This window comes from Zalophus californianus, chromosome 8 (assembly GCF_009762305.2).
Source record: "Zalophus californianus isolate mZalCal1 chromosome 8, mZalCal1.pri.v2, whole genome shotgun sequence".
In the NCBI taxonomy this organism is placed as follows: domain Eukaryota; kingdom Metazoa; phylum Chordata; class Mammalia; order Carnivora; family Otariidae; genus Zalophus; species Zalophus californianus.
This window is the reverse complement of record NC_045602.1, coordinates 26,513,085-26,531,069: the sequence shown is the minus strand read 5'-3', so window position 1 is coordinate 26,531,069 and position 17,985 is coordinate 26,513,085. Positions and strand designations below refer to the sequence as shown.

The following is a 17,985-nucleotide window of genomic DNA, read 5'->3' as shown; positions in this document are numbered from 1 at the left end:
GTAATAAAGCTTGGAGAGGAGTAGAGAATAGAAAAACAATAGAGAAAAATTCACAAAACCTTTGATCTTTGAAAAGATCAACAAATTTGACAAAGATTTACCTAGACTGACCACATAAAAAAGAAGACTGAAATTACTAAAATCAGGAAAGGAAGAAGGGGACAAGTTACTACTGGTCTTACAGATATAAGGAGGATAATAGGGGAATACTGTAAACAATTGTTTGCCAACAAAGTAGATAGCCTAGATGAAATGGACTAATTTCTGTAAAGACACAAACTACTGAAACTGACTCAAGAATAAATAGAAAATCTGACTAAATGTTTAACAAAAGATTGAATTTATAGTTAAAAATTTTCCACAAAGAAAAGCTCAAAGATGGCTTTACTGGTGAATTCTACCAAACATTTCCAAAATAGGAGGGAAGACTCCAATTCTTTCTACAAAGAATTACCCTGATGCCAAAACTAGAGAAAGACAAGAAAACTACAGACCAACATCCCATATGAATATAGATGCAAAAAACCTCAACAAAATAGCAAAATGAATCCACCAATATATAAAAAGAATCCATACACCATGAATGTGTGGGAATTATCACAGGAATGAAAAGTTCATTTAACATATGAAAATCAAGCAATGCAATACACCATATTAATAAAGGAAAAACTCAGATGATCATCTCAATGGATGCAGAAAAAGCATTTGACAAATCCAACAACCCCATATGAAAAACAAAAAACTCAACAAAGTAGGAATAAAACCGCAGAAATGGGTTATGTTGAATAATTAGCCTTTTTAGTTTGGAGGTATACTATTTTGTAATTAGATCTAGATCTTTGTGTAAAATCATTAGACATTTTATTTTGAAAATATTTTTGCCACTAACCTGTTTATTCTTCCAGCTGCTTTTGCTGTTCTTTACCTGTATTATAAAGTCTTGTTCTGTTTTGTTTTTATTGTATTATTTCTATTTAATGTATAAGGGAACATTCCAAAGGAAACAGATGTTAAGTATAAACCTGACAAACCTTCAATTCAATCCAAGCCAGCTCTAAGGTCTAACAGTTGGAAGTTCCATTAGACTGGCAATCAATTTTTGAAAAAGTGATTGGTCAAACTTTGCTTTGGTTATCCTAGGCCTCCATGAGGACATTCCCTGTCTTGTCCATTTACCATTTTGATTAGTCCATATTCTGAGGTCAATGATTGTTTGAATGTAATGGCATTTCCCCTCCCTGACTGCTTATAATTTTGGGGGGGGGGGCAATCTGATGTATACAAACATAGTCTTTGTTGTATTTATTGAGCTTCACTGAACTTTTTGGATCTGTAAGTTGATGTCTTTCAACAATTTGAAGAAAACTTTAGGCATTACTGAATCAAATGTTTTTTTGCCCCATTCTCTTCCTCTCCTCTCCTTTTGGATTTCAAATCAGAGGTAAATTAGATTGATATTGTCCCACAGGTATCAAACTTTGCTATTTTTTTCTTTCTCTGTGTACTTGAGTTTGATAATTGTATCAGCTTGTCTGGTTCCAGCTGTCTTTCCTCTGCTGTGTCCAGTTCCAAGTTCAATCCCATCCAGTGAAATTTATTTCAGATACTGTGTTTCATTTCAGATTTTTTTCATTACCAGACTTTCCATTTGGTTTTTAGTATCTATTTCTTCACCAAAACTCCTAATCTGTTCATTCATCTTTTTTTCCTATTAATTCTTTAATAAGTTTTAAAATAATTTTAATTCCAACCTGTGAGTCATCTCTGTATTTGCTTCTACATATTTTCTATTGTTTATGGATATCATTTTTCATTGTATGTTTAGTAATTTTTTTATTGTGTACTGGTGTGGATGTGTTGTGAAAACTCTGGATTCTGTTTTCTTCTAAAAAGTGTGTTTTCTTCTGGCTAGCTGTTAAATTATAGTAGATAATCTTGATGCTGTGAAAGTTTGATTTTAAGCTTTGTTACAGTGAGTTTATCGTTTTGCCCATAGTCCTAACTAAAGTATGGCCCTTAGGTCTAGGATGCTGTCCTTCCTCCTTATTGTGGTCCTTTTTGGGTCTCAATGGAAAACCCAAAGTATTTACTAAACCCCTTTTAGTGGAATTTAAATTTCAAACTCTGTATTCCCCTGGAATACAGTTCCTCTACAGTTCACTAGATTTCAACTATTGCTTTCTGGTAGGTTCCTTTCAATATTACACTGCACAGGTACAATTTTGGAGTCCACGAAGGATTTGAAAGAAATTTATAGGCATATCCTGGAGTTTATATCTGAAATTCTTAAGATTTCCCTCCTAATTTCCAGCTGTTTTACAAGTCCCAAATGACTCCTCAGCCCAGAAAGACTGTTACATTCTGCTTGAAGTCTATTTCTAAGCACACTGCACAAACTGGAAATTGCCCTTGGGGTAAAAGCTAGTTAATGTGGATCTCTTCTAGTACATGATTTTGTGCAGTTCCTGCCTGTTTTTGCTTGCTCTCTAGAGTCTTCTAATCTTTGCTTTTTATATTTTGTTCAGTTTATAATTATTGGCAAGAGTTAGTCCAATACAAGCTACTCCTTCACTGCTAGACTGCAACCTCTGAAACCTCAAAAAGTTTCAAATAAAAAAATTAAAGGCAAAATAAAATTTATCATTTATTTCCAATCCATTAGGATAAAAACCCACTTTATGCAGCTGAACCTTTTCATTTTTTTTCTGAAGAAAAATACAAAAGACCAGATTAAAATTTGAGACAAGCATTTAAAGTAAATCCTCTGCCTCAAGAGTCCAAAACCAAACTGTTAATGGTTCATTCTACCAAAACAATTAGTTTTTGTATAAAACATAAAGAATTAAAGACTGCTATATATTTACTTAAATTATAATTCTAATATGTTTTTCCTCCACTTCTTCCTAAGCACAAAGCATAGTCAGAGATCTAATAACCTCAATGGGCAGACTGTCTTAGAACAAACTTTTACTGCTAAGATACCTGGGAAAGACAGTACTGACTTCCCTTGGCTCAATGTCCAGTACATCAGTAAGTTTTAATATAGTTTACAAAACAATGTCATATTAACATGAGCACACTAACCTTTCATGTTTAAGCATTATCTTTCAAGAAGTTAATGACAGAGAGCTCAATGCAGAATCCAAAAGGTCACAACCTAAGTCTAATATTAATTCAGAAAGCCTCTGCATCTTCTATCTTTATTGAGAAGATGAGACCAATCCCTTTCACCTCCTATTGTATCATTATCTTATTTTCATGGTCATTCTATGAGGAGGAAAAAAGTCCAGCTTAAACGAAAAATAAAATAAAATAAAATAAAAAGTTACAGAAAATAGTTCTCTAGCTCTGAGCTCAACTTCAGACTTTGGTCAGAGAAGTAAAATAACTTCTATACTGTATGGAAGGTTATTCATTCACTAATATAATTCTGATTCAGTGTTTATGACAGTATTAGCTTGACTTTTCTGTCTTTTAACATTTGAAATCTTTTGTTATCTAAAAACTATTCCAATAAAAATAGTGAACTACATTACTGCAGACAGAATCATGATAAATTTAAAGATTATATTTTAAAAGTTGAACATGAAGTATAGACCTTTAATATGAGTGACCAGTTATTCAACATCAACACTGTTAATCCTTTTCTAAATGAAAATACAAAGTGAAATTTTATGAGGTTTATTGAAAATGTTTTAACTTTGGATATTCCCAATTCTTGTCATCATGTATACTGCATCATCTTTCATTATCAGTATTTTATAATTGATGCTTTAATGTTTGAGACCTTAAAAAGATACAACATATGACTGAAAATGGGCATGGTTCTGGTTTAAAATTTTTTTTTCTATTTATCTCAACCCTCATTTCTCTTATCCAGGGAGTTCTAAGGTCATGATTAGAGGAGACATTTAAGTTACAGCTATAAATAGCACGTTATCTTAAACCATACATCTTCTATATGTAGGTAAATCTTTAACAGGAACAAGAAAATTAAAATTAAGACGAATGTATGTCTTCATTATAAAATTCTTATATAGATGGGGCAAGTTTTTAATTTTAATGTATTCTCTCAAAACCAAAACCAAAGATATTTTTCCTAAATGAAAAAAATCTGTTACTACTATAAATTATTCTTTCCACCCATAACATTTTACATAAAAGCACCAAAGAAAATTTCTGTAAACAAACTTTTAACCAGTAAACTAAGGGCAAATATCCATTTGCCTTTATTACAATATTTAAAAAGCCATGATATGAGTCTCTACTTCCTACAATGACAGTTTTATAATAAAATCCAGGCATACTTATACAAACGAGAAACAGAATTACTGTACATTTTTGGGGAACAAAAGACAGATTAACAGACTAACTTTTTAGTTAACAAAGTGAGCACAAGAAACCTATAAAATGTATGCAATGTATAAAAATTCAGTAATTTTTTAAAGTTTCATTGAAGGGATTAATAATTATTAAGAATAAAAGACGGTAGATCCACTGGCTTATAATTATCCTGTAAACAGTAAGAAAGCAATAAGCAATAAATTAGAAATGTCTTAGCTCTCAGTTCTTCCCTTCTCTCACACAGAAACCACTTTTACAGCAGTTAAAATTGGCCTTCTTAAATATTAGAATAGTTCTAGCAGAAAATAAACTCCATTAGGAATAAATTAACAGTCTACAATAGATTTCTGACAAATATATTAGAAAAAATACTGCAGGTCACATGAGGATTGATCTACATATTGTAATGACAGAATGACTCAAACCTTCTAACCGTCTCTTTTTCTATTTTACTAAATTTGCTTTGTTGGTATCAACAAATTGCTTTCTAAATTGGTAACAAGGTAATAGAAAAATGAAAAGTGAAATGCAGTATTTAATGTGTAGACTTATGAAAAAGAAAAAACTTCAAAATACTTATTCCTATTACTGTTACATAGGAAGAAGTTTCATTTGGCACACTGAACTTGTAAAAGAAAAGAAAAAAAAGAAACTCAGTGTTTGGCATTCTAATCATCTGTAGCAAAGATAACATTAGGAAAGGAAAATAGAAAAAATTATTTTAAGAAAAGACATCAGAAGACAAACAACCAAAGGCGCTTGTGTCTTCTACCATTCACTGTCTCTGGAATACTTTCATCTGCAACACAATATACAAATTATTATTTACATTATGATTATATTGGTAAAGAAGACCAGAATCACTTTTTGTTGTGCTCTAACTTACAGTGCCCATCGGGATAACCATGAACAGGCCTTCAACAAAATACTCCATTTGCATTGTATATTTATTTAAATTTTGTTTTATGGTGCATCTGCTGGGGTGCACAAGTAATTGTAAGACTCTGAAAAGTCCTGTAAACTTAGGCTCAATTTCGGTAGCTGATAACTATTCAATGGAGATGGTGTGTTTCTCTCTTCGAAAGCAAAATGTTCTGCAGGCTTACAAAGGTCTTTCCTTAAACAGTGGTATCGCCAAAGTCCTTGTTCCAACGTATGTACGCTTCTAAGGTTTGAGGGCTCACGCTGCGTTTTATCTTTTTCAAGGATTCAGTGAAGTCAGATAATCGAATATTTCTCATCTAGGTTTTAAAAAAACACGATAATACAAATGATGAATACATATACAGTAGTTAACCCAAAGATGGATTAAAATAATGATGCTATTACTGTTATAAATATATACATGTATTCTTAGAAAATCATGCCAATCATCTTATTTTACATATTATTATATTTAGGCAAGTTTGCTATATAAGAAATCTTATCAAAATGCTATACTAATATACTTTTATTATATATGTTTAATTTCTTAGGTATTAACATTTTAAATCATAATATTTTTCCCATTATAAAAATAGAAAACACTCATTATAGAAAATTTGACAAAATACAGACAAGCAGAAAAAAGAATCACAATTCCATCATTCAGAATTCTCAGGTCTCACGTACCACAAGCATACTCTAGCTAAATTCATGCTGGGTTTATTAGAAAGGAAGGTAGTTTACAAGAAGTACATGAGACTTTTAAGGAAATAATGCCTTTTACAGCATGTAGGATGCTTGTCCCTGAAATTTTCTAATATTAATATTACTTATAATGCATTTTATATAATTTGGTGTCATTTTTTGACCTTTTTAAAAAGATTTTATTTGAGAGAGAGACAGCACAAGCTGGGGGCAGGGCAAAGGGAGAGGGAGAAGCAGGCTCCCCACTGAGTAGGAACCCTAACCCTAACCCAGTATCCCGAGATCATGATATGAGCCCAAGGCAGACACTTAACCAACTGAGCCACCCAGATGCCCCTCATTTTCTGACCTTTTTAATTGGCTGAGAATGTAGAATAAAACAATGCTGAGTCAACATGTATCTATAATTACCTGAAGATTTTTAAAACTCAAAAGGAGCTTGGCACAAAATGAACAGTTTTAAAAATTACCACTAATATATACATGTGCATTCTGCCCAAAAACATGTTAAAGCATTTGAGACAAAACCTCAACTGATATTCATATATACTCTTCTTTTTATTACTCTTATAAAACCCAATCTAACTATTTCACACTCTCTGATATCTCGATGAGCACAGATTGAGAAAATCACCCACACTTGTAACTTGTAGCCTAATCTTAGTCAAAAAGGAAAAGGATATATTGTTACCACATAATCACCATATGAGCCCTACATGTTTTTTTTATTTAACTATAAAACACACACTGGCTCTTCCTAAAGCCCAAAGAGTAGAAGGATAATGAATGTAATGTATTACCTATGATATTCTTGAAAAAAATTTGTTATAGAAATTCAGGTCTTAAAAGCTTTTGATGAAATTCCAATTGAACTGTATAGAAGGGTATACATAAATACATGAAATTTATATATGATATTTTGAAATTAGTAAGAGACGAATGTATACAGTAGGAAAAAGCAACTGGTAGCTAATTTGAGAAAGAAAAATAAGCAGCAAAGATATCTCATCAAAACAAACTAATGAAATAATAAAGTTAAAGTTAAGATGGATACAAACTGTGTGCTTTATTTTTTATTTTTATTTTTAAGTAGGCTCGATGCCCTACCTGGGGTTTGAACTCACAACCCTGGGATTAAGTCACATACGTGCTCTACTGACTGAGCCAGCCAGACACCCCAAACTTTGTTTTTTAAAAACAAAGTACATTATACCCTGAATTTATAGCCAACAATTTTTAGCACTACCTTTTAAAAACACAGAATTCCAATACAATTATTTGAGTTTCTATTCTCATAAAATATTCTTTGTATACCTTTATATTCCATAAAAGTCAAATTGGGTTTATCTCACCTAAAAGTGTGTATATATACCAGTGCCTGGCAATACACTTAGTTATTAAAGTTGTACTGAATAATGACTAAAAAAATTCTAGTATACAATTTTAGAAACCAATGTTTGTGTTTTCCTCTCCTCTCATAAATGCAACTGATAAAACACATTTCCTTAATCTCTATAATAAAATGCATTATTTATGTATTTTAAAATTATTCTATGGACACTGACATAGTATCCACTATTGCCAGACTCATTTAAGCATTTTATAAATATTAACTCTTAAGTCCAGGACTAACAGCTAAAAGTACTACCAAATTATTAATACTAAAACTATTAGATTAAAAATAAGCAAACTGGATAAAAGAATACAGTAGAACCAAAACTTGTAACAACATAACCTAATACATAATTAGTAGGATGGTCACAAATGGTACCAGTAATGTTATTTCTTGTAATTCATTCAATAGTTTTATTAAGTTTTAATTTTAGTGTTCCTCTCTAAATTTTAGTATAAAACAAGGTTCTTACTTATACATTTTAAAAATAGTGGATAAAATTATATTTTTAAGTGTGGGATTAGAATTCAAGTAGATTTTATGCTGAAATACTGAAATAAATGTAGTATATCAGAATGAATTAATGATATTTTAAAAATATGTATATTTTTCAGGCTCCTGTCATTGGAGTGGGCTAATTTAACACCAGTACTAATTAAAAACAATGTAGTATAAGTTGTTTTTTTTTTTTTTAAAGATTTTATTTATTTGACAGAGAGAGACACAGCGAGAGGGGAACACAAGCAGGGGGAGCGGGGGAGGGAGAAGCAGGCTTCCCACTGAGTGCAGGAAGCCCAATGCGGGGCTCGATCCCAGGACCCTGGGATCACGACCCCAGGACCCTGGGATCACGACTTGAGCCCAAGGCAGATGCTTAACGACTGAGCCACCCGGGCGCCCTGTAGTATAAATTTCTAATCCCAGAGTCTTAACATTATTCTCCATTAAAATGAACCAGGGTTCTTGGGGTGCCTTGCTGGCTCAGTTGGTAGAGCATGCAACTCTTAAACTCAGGGTTGTGAGTTTGAGCCCCATGATGAGTGTAGAGATTACTTAAAAATAAAATCTTAAAAAAAAAATGAAGCAGGTTCCTGTAGAGTTGCTGATTTCAGGTGTTGGGATTAAGTGCCTTGCTCCCAGAATGCAAGAATACTTCTCAAAGTTCTAAAGTAATATTAAAAGGGCACAGCTTAATGTAAAAAGCAGATTTCAGCGGCCAAATGTAACCCTTTAAACATTAAAAAAAAAGTTAAAATTGATTTACAGATGTCTTGGGCATCCTCTGACATGTCTTGTAATGATTCCTACCTCTTGTTATATATGCCCCTCTGTAATTCCTTCCCCTTGAATGTGGACTGGACATTAAGAACAGAATACTGCAAAAGTGATGGGATGTCACTTTCAGGATTAGGTTATGAAGACTGTGACTTCCATCTTGCTGGTACTTCCTCTTCTTCCTGGCTTGCTTGCTTTAATGAAGTAAGTACTATGTTGGAGAGGCCTATGTGGAAAAGAACTGAAGGAGGCCTTCAGCCAAAGGCTAAAGAAAACTGAGGCTCTCACCTCAACAACCCATGAGGAAGTGAATCTGGCAAAGAACCACGTGAGTGAGTGTGGAAGCAGATCTGCAGCAGTTGAGCCTTGTAATGACTACAGCCCCAACCAACATCTTGATTACAGCTCTGTAAAAGACCTTGGGCCAACAACTTGATTGCAGCCCTCTGAGAGAGCTTGAAGCAGAGGACTTATCTATGCCCATATTCCCAACTCCATGAAAATGTGAGATAATAAATGTGGTCATTTTGAGCTAAGTTTTTGGGCAATTTGTTATATGGCAATACATACCTATAGCAACAGAACTATCTTGTTTTAAAGTCATGAGTTACTAAAAAAAGAAAAGACTCAAAATTTCTTTATTCTTCAAATAAAACAGGAACTACATTTAGGTTGACTTTGTCCAGTGAAGAAAAATGTTGCTGGGGGCGCCTGGATAGCTCATTCAGTTAAGCGTCCAACTCAGTTTCAGGTTAGGTCATGATCTCATGGGTCATGAGATCAAGCTCCATGTCGGGCTCCCCACTTGGCAGGGGGTCTGCTTGAAGATTCTCTTCCTCCACTCCTCCCCCCACTAGCTCACTCACTCTCCTTCTTTCTAATAAATAAATAAGTCTTTAGAAAAAAGAAAAATGTTCAAATTTGATTGTATGTATATTCTCATGATGGGCAAAATATATACAAAGGTTAACGGAGCCACTATCAGTAAAAAACTGGTCTCTTTTCTCATGCAGTAATGGACAGATGTGTAAGACTTTCTATTCCCTGAGCAGGCACCTACTTATAAGTAATAAGGCTGCCAATTATTATATTAATCAAAGTGTATCAAAGCATTCCATTTATAGGTACAAGTGGACTTCCCAACTGACTTCCACAGGAAATGCTATGGCCTTAGAGCTTGAGACAGAATACTGGCAGATGAGGAGGTGAGTGGATTTTGCCTGTTAAGTCATTTGAGAATTTGTAGACTGCTTCTTACTGGAATTTATTTGCCAGTTGGTGGTTTTAGCTCATTACTGCCTTAATTAGTCCCTTTATTCCACATGGTCTTTCCAAGGGACAAAAACAGAGCCCTAAATTGTCACACAGTTGGCCTTTCCTCAGTCTGAATCTAGGGGGCCAAAGTATAGGCGATATCAAATTTACCTGTCCTAGGTCCAAGGCAGGAGAATGGTGTGTGGAGAAGAAATAATTCATGCATGATGCTTACTTTTTGGGAGAAAGGTACTATCAGGTTTATGTTTTAAGAACATTAAAAAAATATACTTATGGGATATTGTTAATAAATTATACTTAAACTATTTTTAAAAACCCACAAAACACTTTGGGAACACAAACTGTATAGTACTTATATGAAAAAAGTTTAAAAGATGTGGAATTAAAATTATGAATCAGATAAAAGGGACTTGAAACTTATACTCTAAATGTACGTTTTTAAGGTAATAGCAGCTAAATGCCAAAGAAGGTATATGGAATTCTCTATTCCTAAGCTTCATTCACATCAAACACACTCTAGGTAAACTAGACTTTTAAAATGGAATGGTGGTTGCAGTAAGTGTGAGGGTATTCTTAGCAATGTAGCTGATTAACTACCACACACAAAATACCCGAAAACAACTAAGTTTACTTAGAAGCTTGAAGAAAAAAGACTGTCAAAATGTACTCAAATACATTCATTCTCTATGTTAAGAGTTCACAGTCTCCTCAGTAGTTGTTGAAACTTGGTATATGTGCTGCCGAAGTGAGCACAATAGCTGTTGAAACTTGGGCAGTTAAAAAATATCTCTGACGTATAAGTTATAAATATAAGACTGATTTTAAATGTTTGCTTACGGGGGGCGCCTGGGTGGCTCAGTTGGTTAAGCGACTGCCTTCGGCTCAGGTCATGATCCCGGAGTCCCGGGATTGAGTCCTGCATAGGGCTCCCTGCTCAGCGAGGAGCCTGCTTCTCCCTCTGACCCTCCCCCGTCTCATGTACTCTCTGTCTCTCTCTCTCTCCCTCTCTCTCTCATTCTCGGTCTCTCAAATAAATCTTTAAAAAAATAAAAAAATAAAAAAAAAATAAATAAATGTTTGCTTACATAGTTATTACAATCATTCTGCATGTCCAACTTTCTATTTTGCAGGCAATCTTTTTCAAAAGAAATGCCTTAGCATCTGATAAGAGGGCCTACCATATTAAGAAAATGTAATGAATTACATTACAATGGTATTGCTTTTATAAGGACAAAAACAAATGCTGAAAATATTACAAAATAAAATACCAAGGACTTAACTTGTTACAAAGAGTAAAACTCTTAAGTTTTCTATAATTTTCTTCTGTTTAATATTTACATATCATTTGATAGAAAATGACTTAATGACTATATACAATATTTTTTGTCCATTACCAAAGAACACCATTAAGTGATTGTAATTTGATAGGCCCCTATATTTTGAAATAAAGAGTTAACTTTTTCTAGCTTCTAATCAAATCAACTACAAAAATCCAGACAAAAGATATGCCTTACAATATAGAGAACCAGAGCAAAGAAAAGATAATTATAAAATAATATACCTCACTGGCAGACATATTCTTTACTTGTTCTGGTTTCAGTTCTGTAAAATATAAGACAGCCACTTAAAAAAAAGATTTCTAAGTTTAAATTGCTGAAGAGCAAAACCAAGTACAATGATCTAAAAGTACGTGTTCAGTATAAATTATTTCTATTAAAAGGAAGATATACATTAATATTAAGAGCACAATTTATAAATGCTTAGAATAACAGTCCATCTTAGAAGTAACTGGGAAGCATTCAATTTATCTGCATATTGCCCAAGAACAATACATTTTACAAATTTGAGAGTGAACTTAAAAGAATATAGCTTGTTCCTCATAAAGGCTTTATTTTTTTTAAACCCAATAACTTTTATCTGTTTCAGAATAATAGCTAAAATATTCTGAAAAAATACAAATGGTTTATATATTATGTACTGGTTGAGTCCACTATCTGAAAATGATTTCATGCCCCTGGCAGCAAGAGTTTGACTAGAATGTTTGCCCAGAATTTCAAAATACATTCTCAAGGTTACACTTATTATTCTCCAAAGCAGCAATTCTGAGTCAGTACATGGTCCCACTGCAGGAGATCTGTTGTAGAAGTTGTACATTCCATGTTCTATTTTATCGTCACAGCCAGCAATCTGAGTGCATACCTGAGAGTATCACCCAGACACTGCCCATGCTGGCTGTGGAAAAGCAGCTGAGAATATCTAAAGTGATACCACAGTGGTATTTCAGAATCAGCAAATAACCTTGATTCAAAACAAAGCAATTCCTCAAAAGATAACATATAATACAAATAAAAGCTTCTTCTCAGACACTTTAATTTCAAGTGTTATCGGAATATTGAAGTGAAAAGAGCCAAAAAGAGATAAGAACATTTCCCCTTTTTCTTTTTTGCTTGCTTAAAAATATTTTCTTTTCCTTTGTGTCTTCTGCTGGTTACCTACTATCAAGAAGTGAAACATATGGCAGATGGTAATTTATCGTGCTGAGCACTGTTTAATGTACAGAGTTGTCTAATCACTATGTTGTACAGCTGAATGAATATAACATTGTATGTTAACTATATTTCAATAATAAAATTTTAATTAAAAAAAAAAGAGAACTGAAACCTTTGTTTATAACAGGGTCATGATCTACTCACCCATGGACTATCTTTGTATGGTCTGTGAGCTAAGAATGGTTTCACGTTTTTGTTTGTGAAAACAAACAAACAAAACCCAAAAGAACATACAATGGAGAACATCTGTGGCCCCATGAGCCTAAAATATTTATCAGGCCTTTTACTGAAAAGTTTGCTGACTCTAAGTCTAGAAACTACTTTGTACCAAGTTTTCTAGCAGCTTAAATGCTTTCTTACTAAAACTAAAACAAAAATAAAACATCTCAATAGGGACTTTTTAAACGTCTAAAGTGGTCTAACAAATAGGTCTAAATATTTCAAGCTCTATACACATACCTCGGATAGGACCCAGTGCTGCATCTTTTGCCAAAGCTGTTAGATCACTTCCTGAATATCCGTCGGTCATTCTAAGAATGGGAAGGAAGAAAGAGCAAATTATTTTCATCTTTGCAGATTTAAAATCTCCATGTAAAAAGAGGGTAAAATCTAGTTTGCCTCTGTCATCAAGCAGACAGCTATGCAATGTGATTTTAAGGACACAGAAAGGCTCACTTGCTGAAAACAAACAAAACAGTCTATGGCAGGCTCCTTAGGTAATGCCTGAAATTTTCATCATGAGAACCAATCTCCGATTAAAGCATACTGTATCTCCAGGAGTCTCCATTAAATTGTAAACAAATCCCTTGGAAAGGTAAGTCATGGCTGGCCAAAAGACACATAACCATAATTATTGCTCTGTAAGTTAATGTTTCTTTATCTTGACAAAAAACACTGCCAGTCAAGGTAGATTTCCTTTTTTTTTTAATTTTAAATTTTTAAAATTTTTTCAAGTACACTCTATGCCTAACGTGGGGCCCGAACTCACGACCCTGAAATCAAGAGTCACATGCTCTACCAACTGAGCCAGCCAGGTGCCCAACGTACATTTCTTTAAATGCAGGACAAATGGGGTGAAGGAATTGGGGTAGAAGATATTGGCAAAAAGAGGCACACCTGGATGGGATGCCACAGTGGAGAGTCCTGGGCAGCCAGGAGATTATCAAAGGGAACTAAAAACTAGGGGGGTAAAGGGGAAGAAAATAAAACAGGAAAAGAAAGCATTTACTTATCATGTACTATGTTATATAACTATAGAGATCAAACAGCTGAATTCTTTATTGGAATGATGAAGAAGAACCTCAATGTTTCTAAGTACTGAATTTACCTTTTTCATAGGTATCTGGGAACTCAGAGTTTTTACTAAAATTACTAGCTTATTTACATACTTCTTGAGTATTTAAATTACCTTATGAGATTTTTAATGACTAAAATTCAACAAGCGCACCTTTTATATTCAGTTTCTACTTAAGTACACCACTCATAAAACAAGCTGAAGATGCAAAAGTTAAGAATTATGTGTAATACAAGAGAACAAGTTTATATGAAAATATTTATGTTGGTGTGGACAGATATGACATTTTAAAGTTTTAAAATTATTTTAATACCACTTAGAAGTGGTTTTTTTTTTTTAAGATTTTATTTATTTATTTGTCAGAGAGAGAGCACAAGCAGGGGGAGCGGCAGGCAGACAGAGAAGCAGGCTCCCCGCTGAGCAGGGAGCCTGATGTGTGACTCGATCCCAGGACCCTGGGATCATGACCTGAGCTGAAGGCAGACACTTAATCGACTGAGGCACCCAGGAGTCCCTTTAAGTTTTAATAAATTTATAAAAAGAATGTAGTACCATCATCAGATATGTAGGTCAGGTCTTGCAGAGGATCTAGAAATTTAAATTTAGATATCATATATGTAAGAATAAGAGATAAGAAAAAAGGTGAAATAAAGGATGAGACGGTTCTCTGAAAAACAAATTACTCACTTCAGACCTGAGTTTAAACAAAAAAGAGAAAGAATTCTTAAAAAAAAAGAAAAGAAAAGAAAGAAAAAAGTTTTAAGATAGACCAAATCAAATTACTTACCTAGCAAGTTGTGCTAGTTCTTTTTGGGTCAATGGGCTTCCTTGTTTACATAATAGATTTTTAAGTAAAAGTAGTCGTGTCTGAAAAGAAATATTGAAGAATCATCAGTCTCAAGAATTAGCTTAATGAAATATCCATAAATTAGGTTCACATCCTGACCCTCATTTATGAGCTGAATGATCACAAACAAATCACTCTCTTAGAGCCTCACTCGTGTCTGTTAATTGGAGTTATAACTACCATTTTTGGGGGTGCCTCGGTGGTTCAGTTAAGCATCTGACTTTGGCTCAGGTCATGATCTCAGGGTCCTGGGATCGAGTCCCACATCAGGCTCTCTGCTCAGCGGGGAGTCTGCTTCTCTCTCTCTCCCTGTGCCCCTCCCCCACCCACTCATGCTTTCTCTCTCTCAAATAAATAAAATCTTTAAAGAAAAATACACTACCATTTCTTGAGAGTTCTTGAGGCTTAAAGATAATTCAAAGAAAACACTAAAGAAGTAGCTGCTGCTACTATCAAGGATGTTAAGGATCTGAGCTAGACAATCACAATTTTTAATTTTTTAATACTTTTAGTTTTTTCTAAAGGTTCATTTATTTGTTTTAGAGAGAGTGTGCAAGAGTGCAGTGGGGAGGGGCAGAAGGAGAGGGAGAGGGAGACAGAGTCTTAAGCAGACTCTGTGGCTGAGCACGGGGTTTGATCTCACAACCTAAGTGGAAACCAAGAGTCGGATGCTTAACCCACTGAGCCACCCAGGTGCCTCAACAATCACAAATTTTTAAAAACACTTTTATAGAGGTGTGAATTCATAGAACATTAATCTCCCCATTGTAAGTATATAATTCAATGACTTTTAATAAACAAACAGTTGTGTAACCACCACCATAATCCACTTTTAGAACATTTCTATCACCCCAAACAGTTCAGTTATGCCTGTTTGCAATTAATCCCCACTTCCACCCCTAGCCTTTGCAAACCATGATTTCCTTTGGTTTCTAGAAATATGCCTTTTCTGTACATTTCATACAAATGGAATCATATGATAGGTTATCTTTTACATCTGGTGCCTTTCACTGTTTTTGAGGTTTTTCCATATTACAGCATGTATAAATACCTCAATCCTTTTATTGCTAAAGAGTATTCCATTAAATGCATATGCCAAATTTGTTTATCCATTCTCTAACTGATGAACACCTTAGATTCCCTACAGTTCTTGGCTATTTATAAATATAAAAGTTCTTGTACACATCTCTGTGTCGACATATGTTTTCATCTGTTGTGGGCAGATTCTTAGGAAAGGAATTATTAGGTCTTATGGTAAGTTTACATTTGTCTTTTTAAGAAATTGCCAAACTATTTTCCAATGTGGCTGTATTAATGATTGGAAGATCAATACTGTCAAGATGGTAGGTCTTGTTTCTGCTTAAAGAAAAAAAAAATTCAAACACAGATACATACCTCCTCATTTGGCAAAGACACATATACCCGTTTGATGAAACGCCTAAAAAAAGGATTCAAACAATTTAAAAAACATAGTTTTGAATGTAAAGGTAACTCAGTTCAAGTAGCAAATGACAAGAAAAAAACTTTTAAGTATAACATTTGAATGCATTTTAGTAGTCATCAGTGTGAAGTTATTTTGAGATACTTGGTTTTTTTTTTTTTTAAAGATTTTATTTTTAAGTAATCTCTATATGCTACATGGGGCTCAAACTTACAACCCCAACATCAGGAGTCTCATGCTCTACTGACTGAGCCAGCCAGGCGCCCCTTGAGTTACTCTTTTAAAACTCTCTAGATGTTTAAAAATTATGTATGTGTATTTTTTTTTTTTTTTGAGAGAGAGTGAGTGCAAATGATCATGAGCAGGGGAGGGGCAGAGGGAGAGAGAGAGAATCCCAAGCAGGCTCCACACTGAGCGCAGAGCCCAACATGGGGCTTGATCTCATTACCCTGAGACCATGACCTGAGATGAAATCAAGAGTAAGACGCTCAACCGACTGAGCCACCCAGGCGCCCCTGTATGTGTATGTTTTCAATAGCAAAAATGTATTAAAACAAACAAAATATCTGATATAAGCAGAATAAGGAAATCTCTGCTACCTTCTTGAAAGTGAAAACAACTAAAACCAAGGACCAAAGAAATAGAAATGTAAACTTCACCATCAACAAACTCAGGTAACATTTACACAACTAAAGTGTATGAAGAAGGGCTGCCTAGGGCAGTGAAAATTACACTGATGAAGGAGCATACACACAGGATCTGTTGCTGCAGATTCCAGACGTGGCTATTAGAGCACAGAGTATTCCAAAGGAGATAGAGCATACTCTGAGGCGTAATAGAGCCAACCTCCCATATTTAAACAAGCATGTGAAGAATGGCTCTGTGATACCTAGTCAGGAGCCGGGGAATGGAAAGGAAGGTGATGCCAAAAGAAATTCAAAGACACATCTTCTTTGTAAGAAGACACCAGTCAGTCTGGGAAGATCACAAACTGTCCTGTGCTGACTAATCTTCTTTATCAGGTAGGGTTTGATTGTGACTCAGGGAGACTACCTGTCAGTCCAGGCTATTCATAGGACAACTCAAGATACTTGCTCAGTATCTTATTTTTCTAGCTCTTCTCCTATAATATTACTCCAAAACTAGGCTTTCCAAGAAAACTCCCCTTTATTCAAATAAAAATAGTAAGCAAAACAGGCAAAAGCACATGGCTAATTTCTTTAAAGTGCCAAAGAAGAGGGAAAAGATTACAATAAATATAGAGAATATACACAAGAAGGTTTTGCCATACAACAAATTAAATTTGTGATCAAATATCTTTCCATGGAATAAAATAATTTAATGAAAAAAAAAAAAACTCCTAACAAGAACTCAATGAGATATAAGGACTCAAGGCAATGACTTACAAAAGCTCAAGGAAATAAGACAAAAGAAGATGAAAAAATGGGATTGCAGAGATCAGGAAAGCAATGAAAATGAAGAAATCCACCACAGACACAAAAGTTATAAAAGTAGTAGCACAAAGATTAGACACAAGCCAAGTAAGCAGTAAAGACAACAATCAAGAAAACAAACAAAACAAAACAAAAAAGACCTAAGAGTTAAAAAGGATTAGAAGGAAATTAAAGATATGGAAGACAAAAAGATACAATATAGTGAAAGAAAAAAAACAGACGAATGAATTAAGAAAAAAAAATCGAAGATAGTATTCAAAATAACTTTCCTAAAACAAAAGAGGTTTCAAACTATCAATTTAAAGAAACACTGAATCCCAGAAAAAATAAAGACAGATCAACATATTCTTCTTCTTTTTTTTTTTTAAGATTTTATTTATTTATTTGACAGAGACACAGCGAGAGATGGAACACAAGCAGGGGAGTGGGAGAGGGAGAAGCAGGCTTCTCACTGAGCAGAGAGCCCAATGCGGGACTCGATCCC

At 34.1% G+C, this 17,985-nt stretch overlaps 1 protein-coding gene across 4 annotated transcripts in view; it reads right to left on the bottom strand.

The window, feature by feature from the left end:
• Window positions 1-5,273: 5,273 nt before the first annotated feature.
• Window positions 5,274-17,985, bottom strand: part of SPAST (spastin) — a 54,219-nt gene continuing 41,507 nt past the window's right edge. For all 4 annotated transcript variants that reach the window (XM_027621688.1, XM_027621689.1, XM_027621686.1 and 1 more), the window contains 5 exons: window positions 16,002-16,044; window positions 14,547-14,626; window positions 12,925-12,995; window positions 11,478-11,518; window positions 5,274-5,585 (listed from right to left, as the gene is read on the bottom strand). In XM_027621688.1, the coding sequence (XP_027477489.1) occupies window positions 5,463-5,585; window positions 11,478-11,518; window positions 12,925-12,995; window positions 14,547-14,626; window positions 16,002-16,044 (358 nt within the window). In that variant the 3' untranslated portion in view covers window positions 5,274-5,462. The remainder of the gene's footprint in view (window positions 5,586-11,477; window positions 11,519-12,924; window positions 12,996-14,546; window positions 14,627-16,001; window positions 16,045-17,985) is intronic.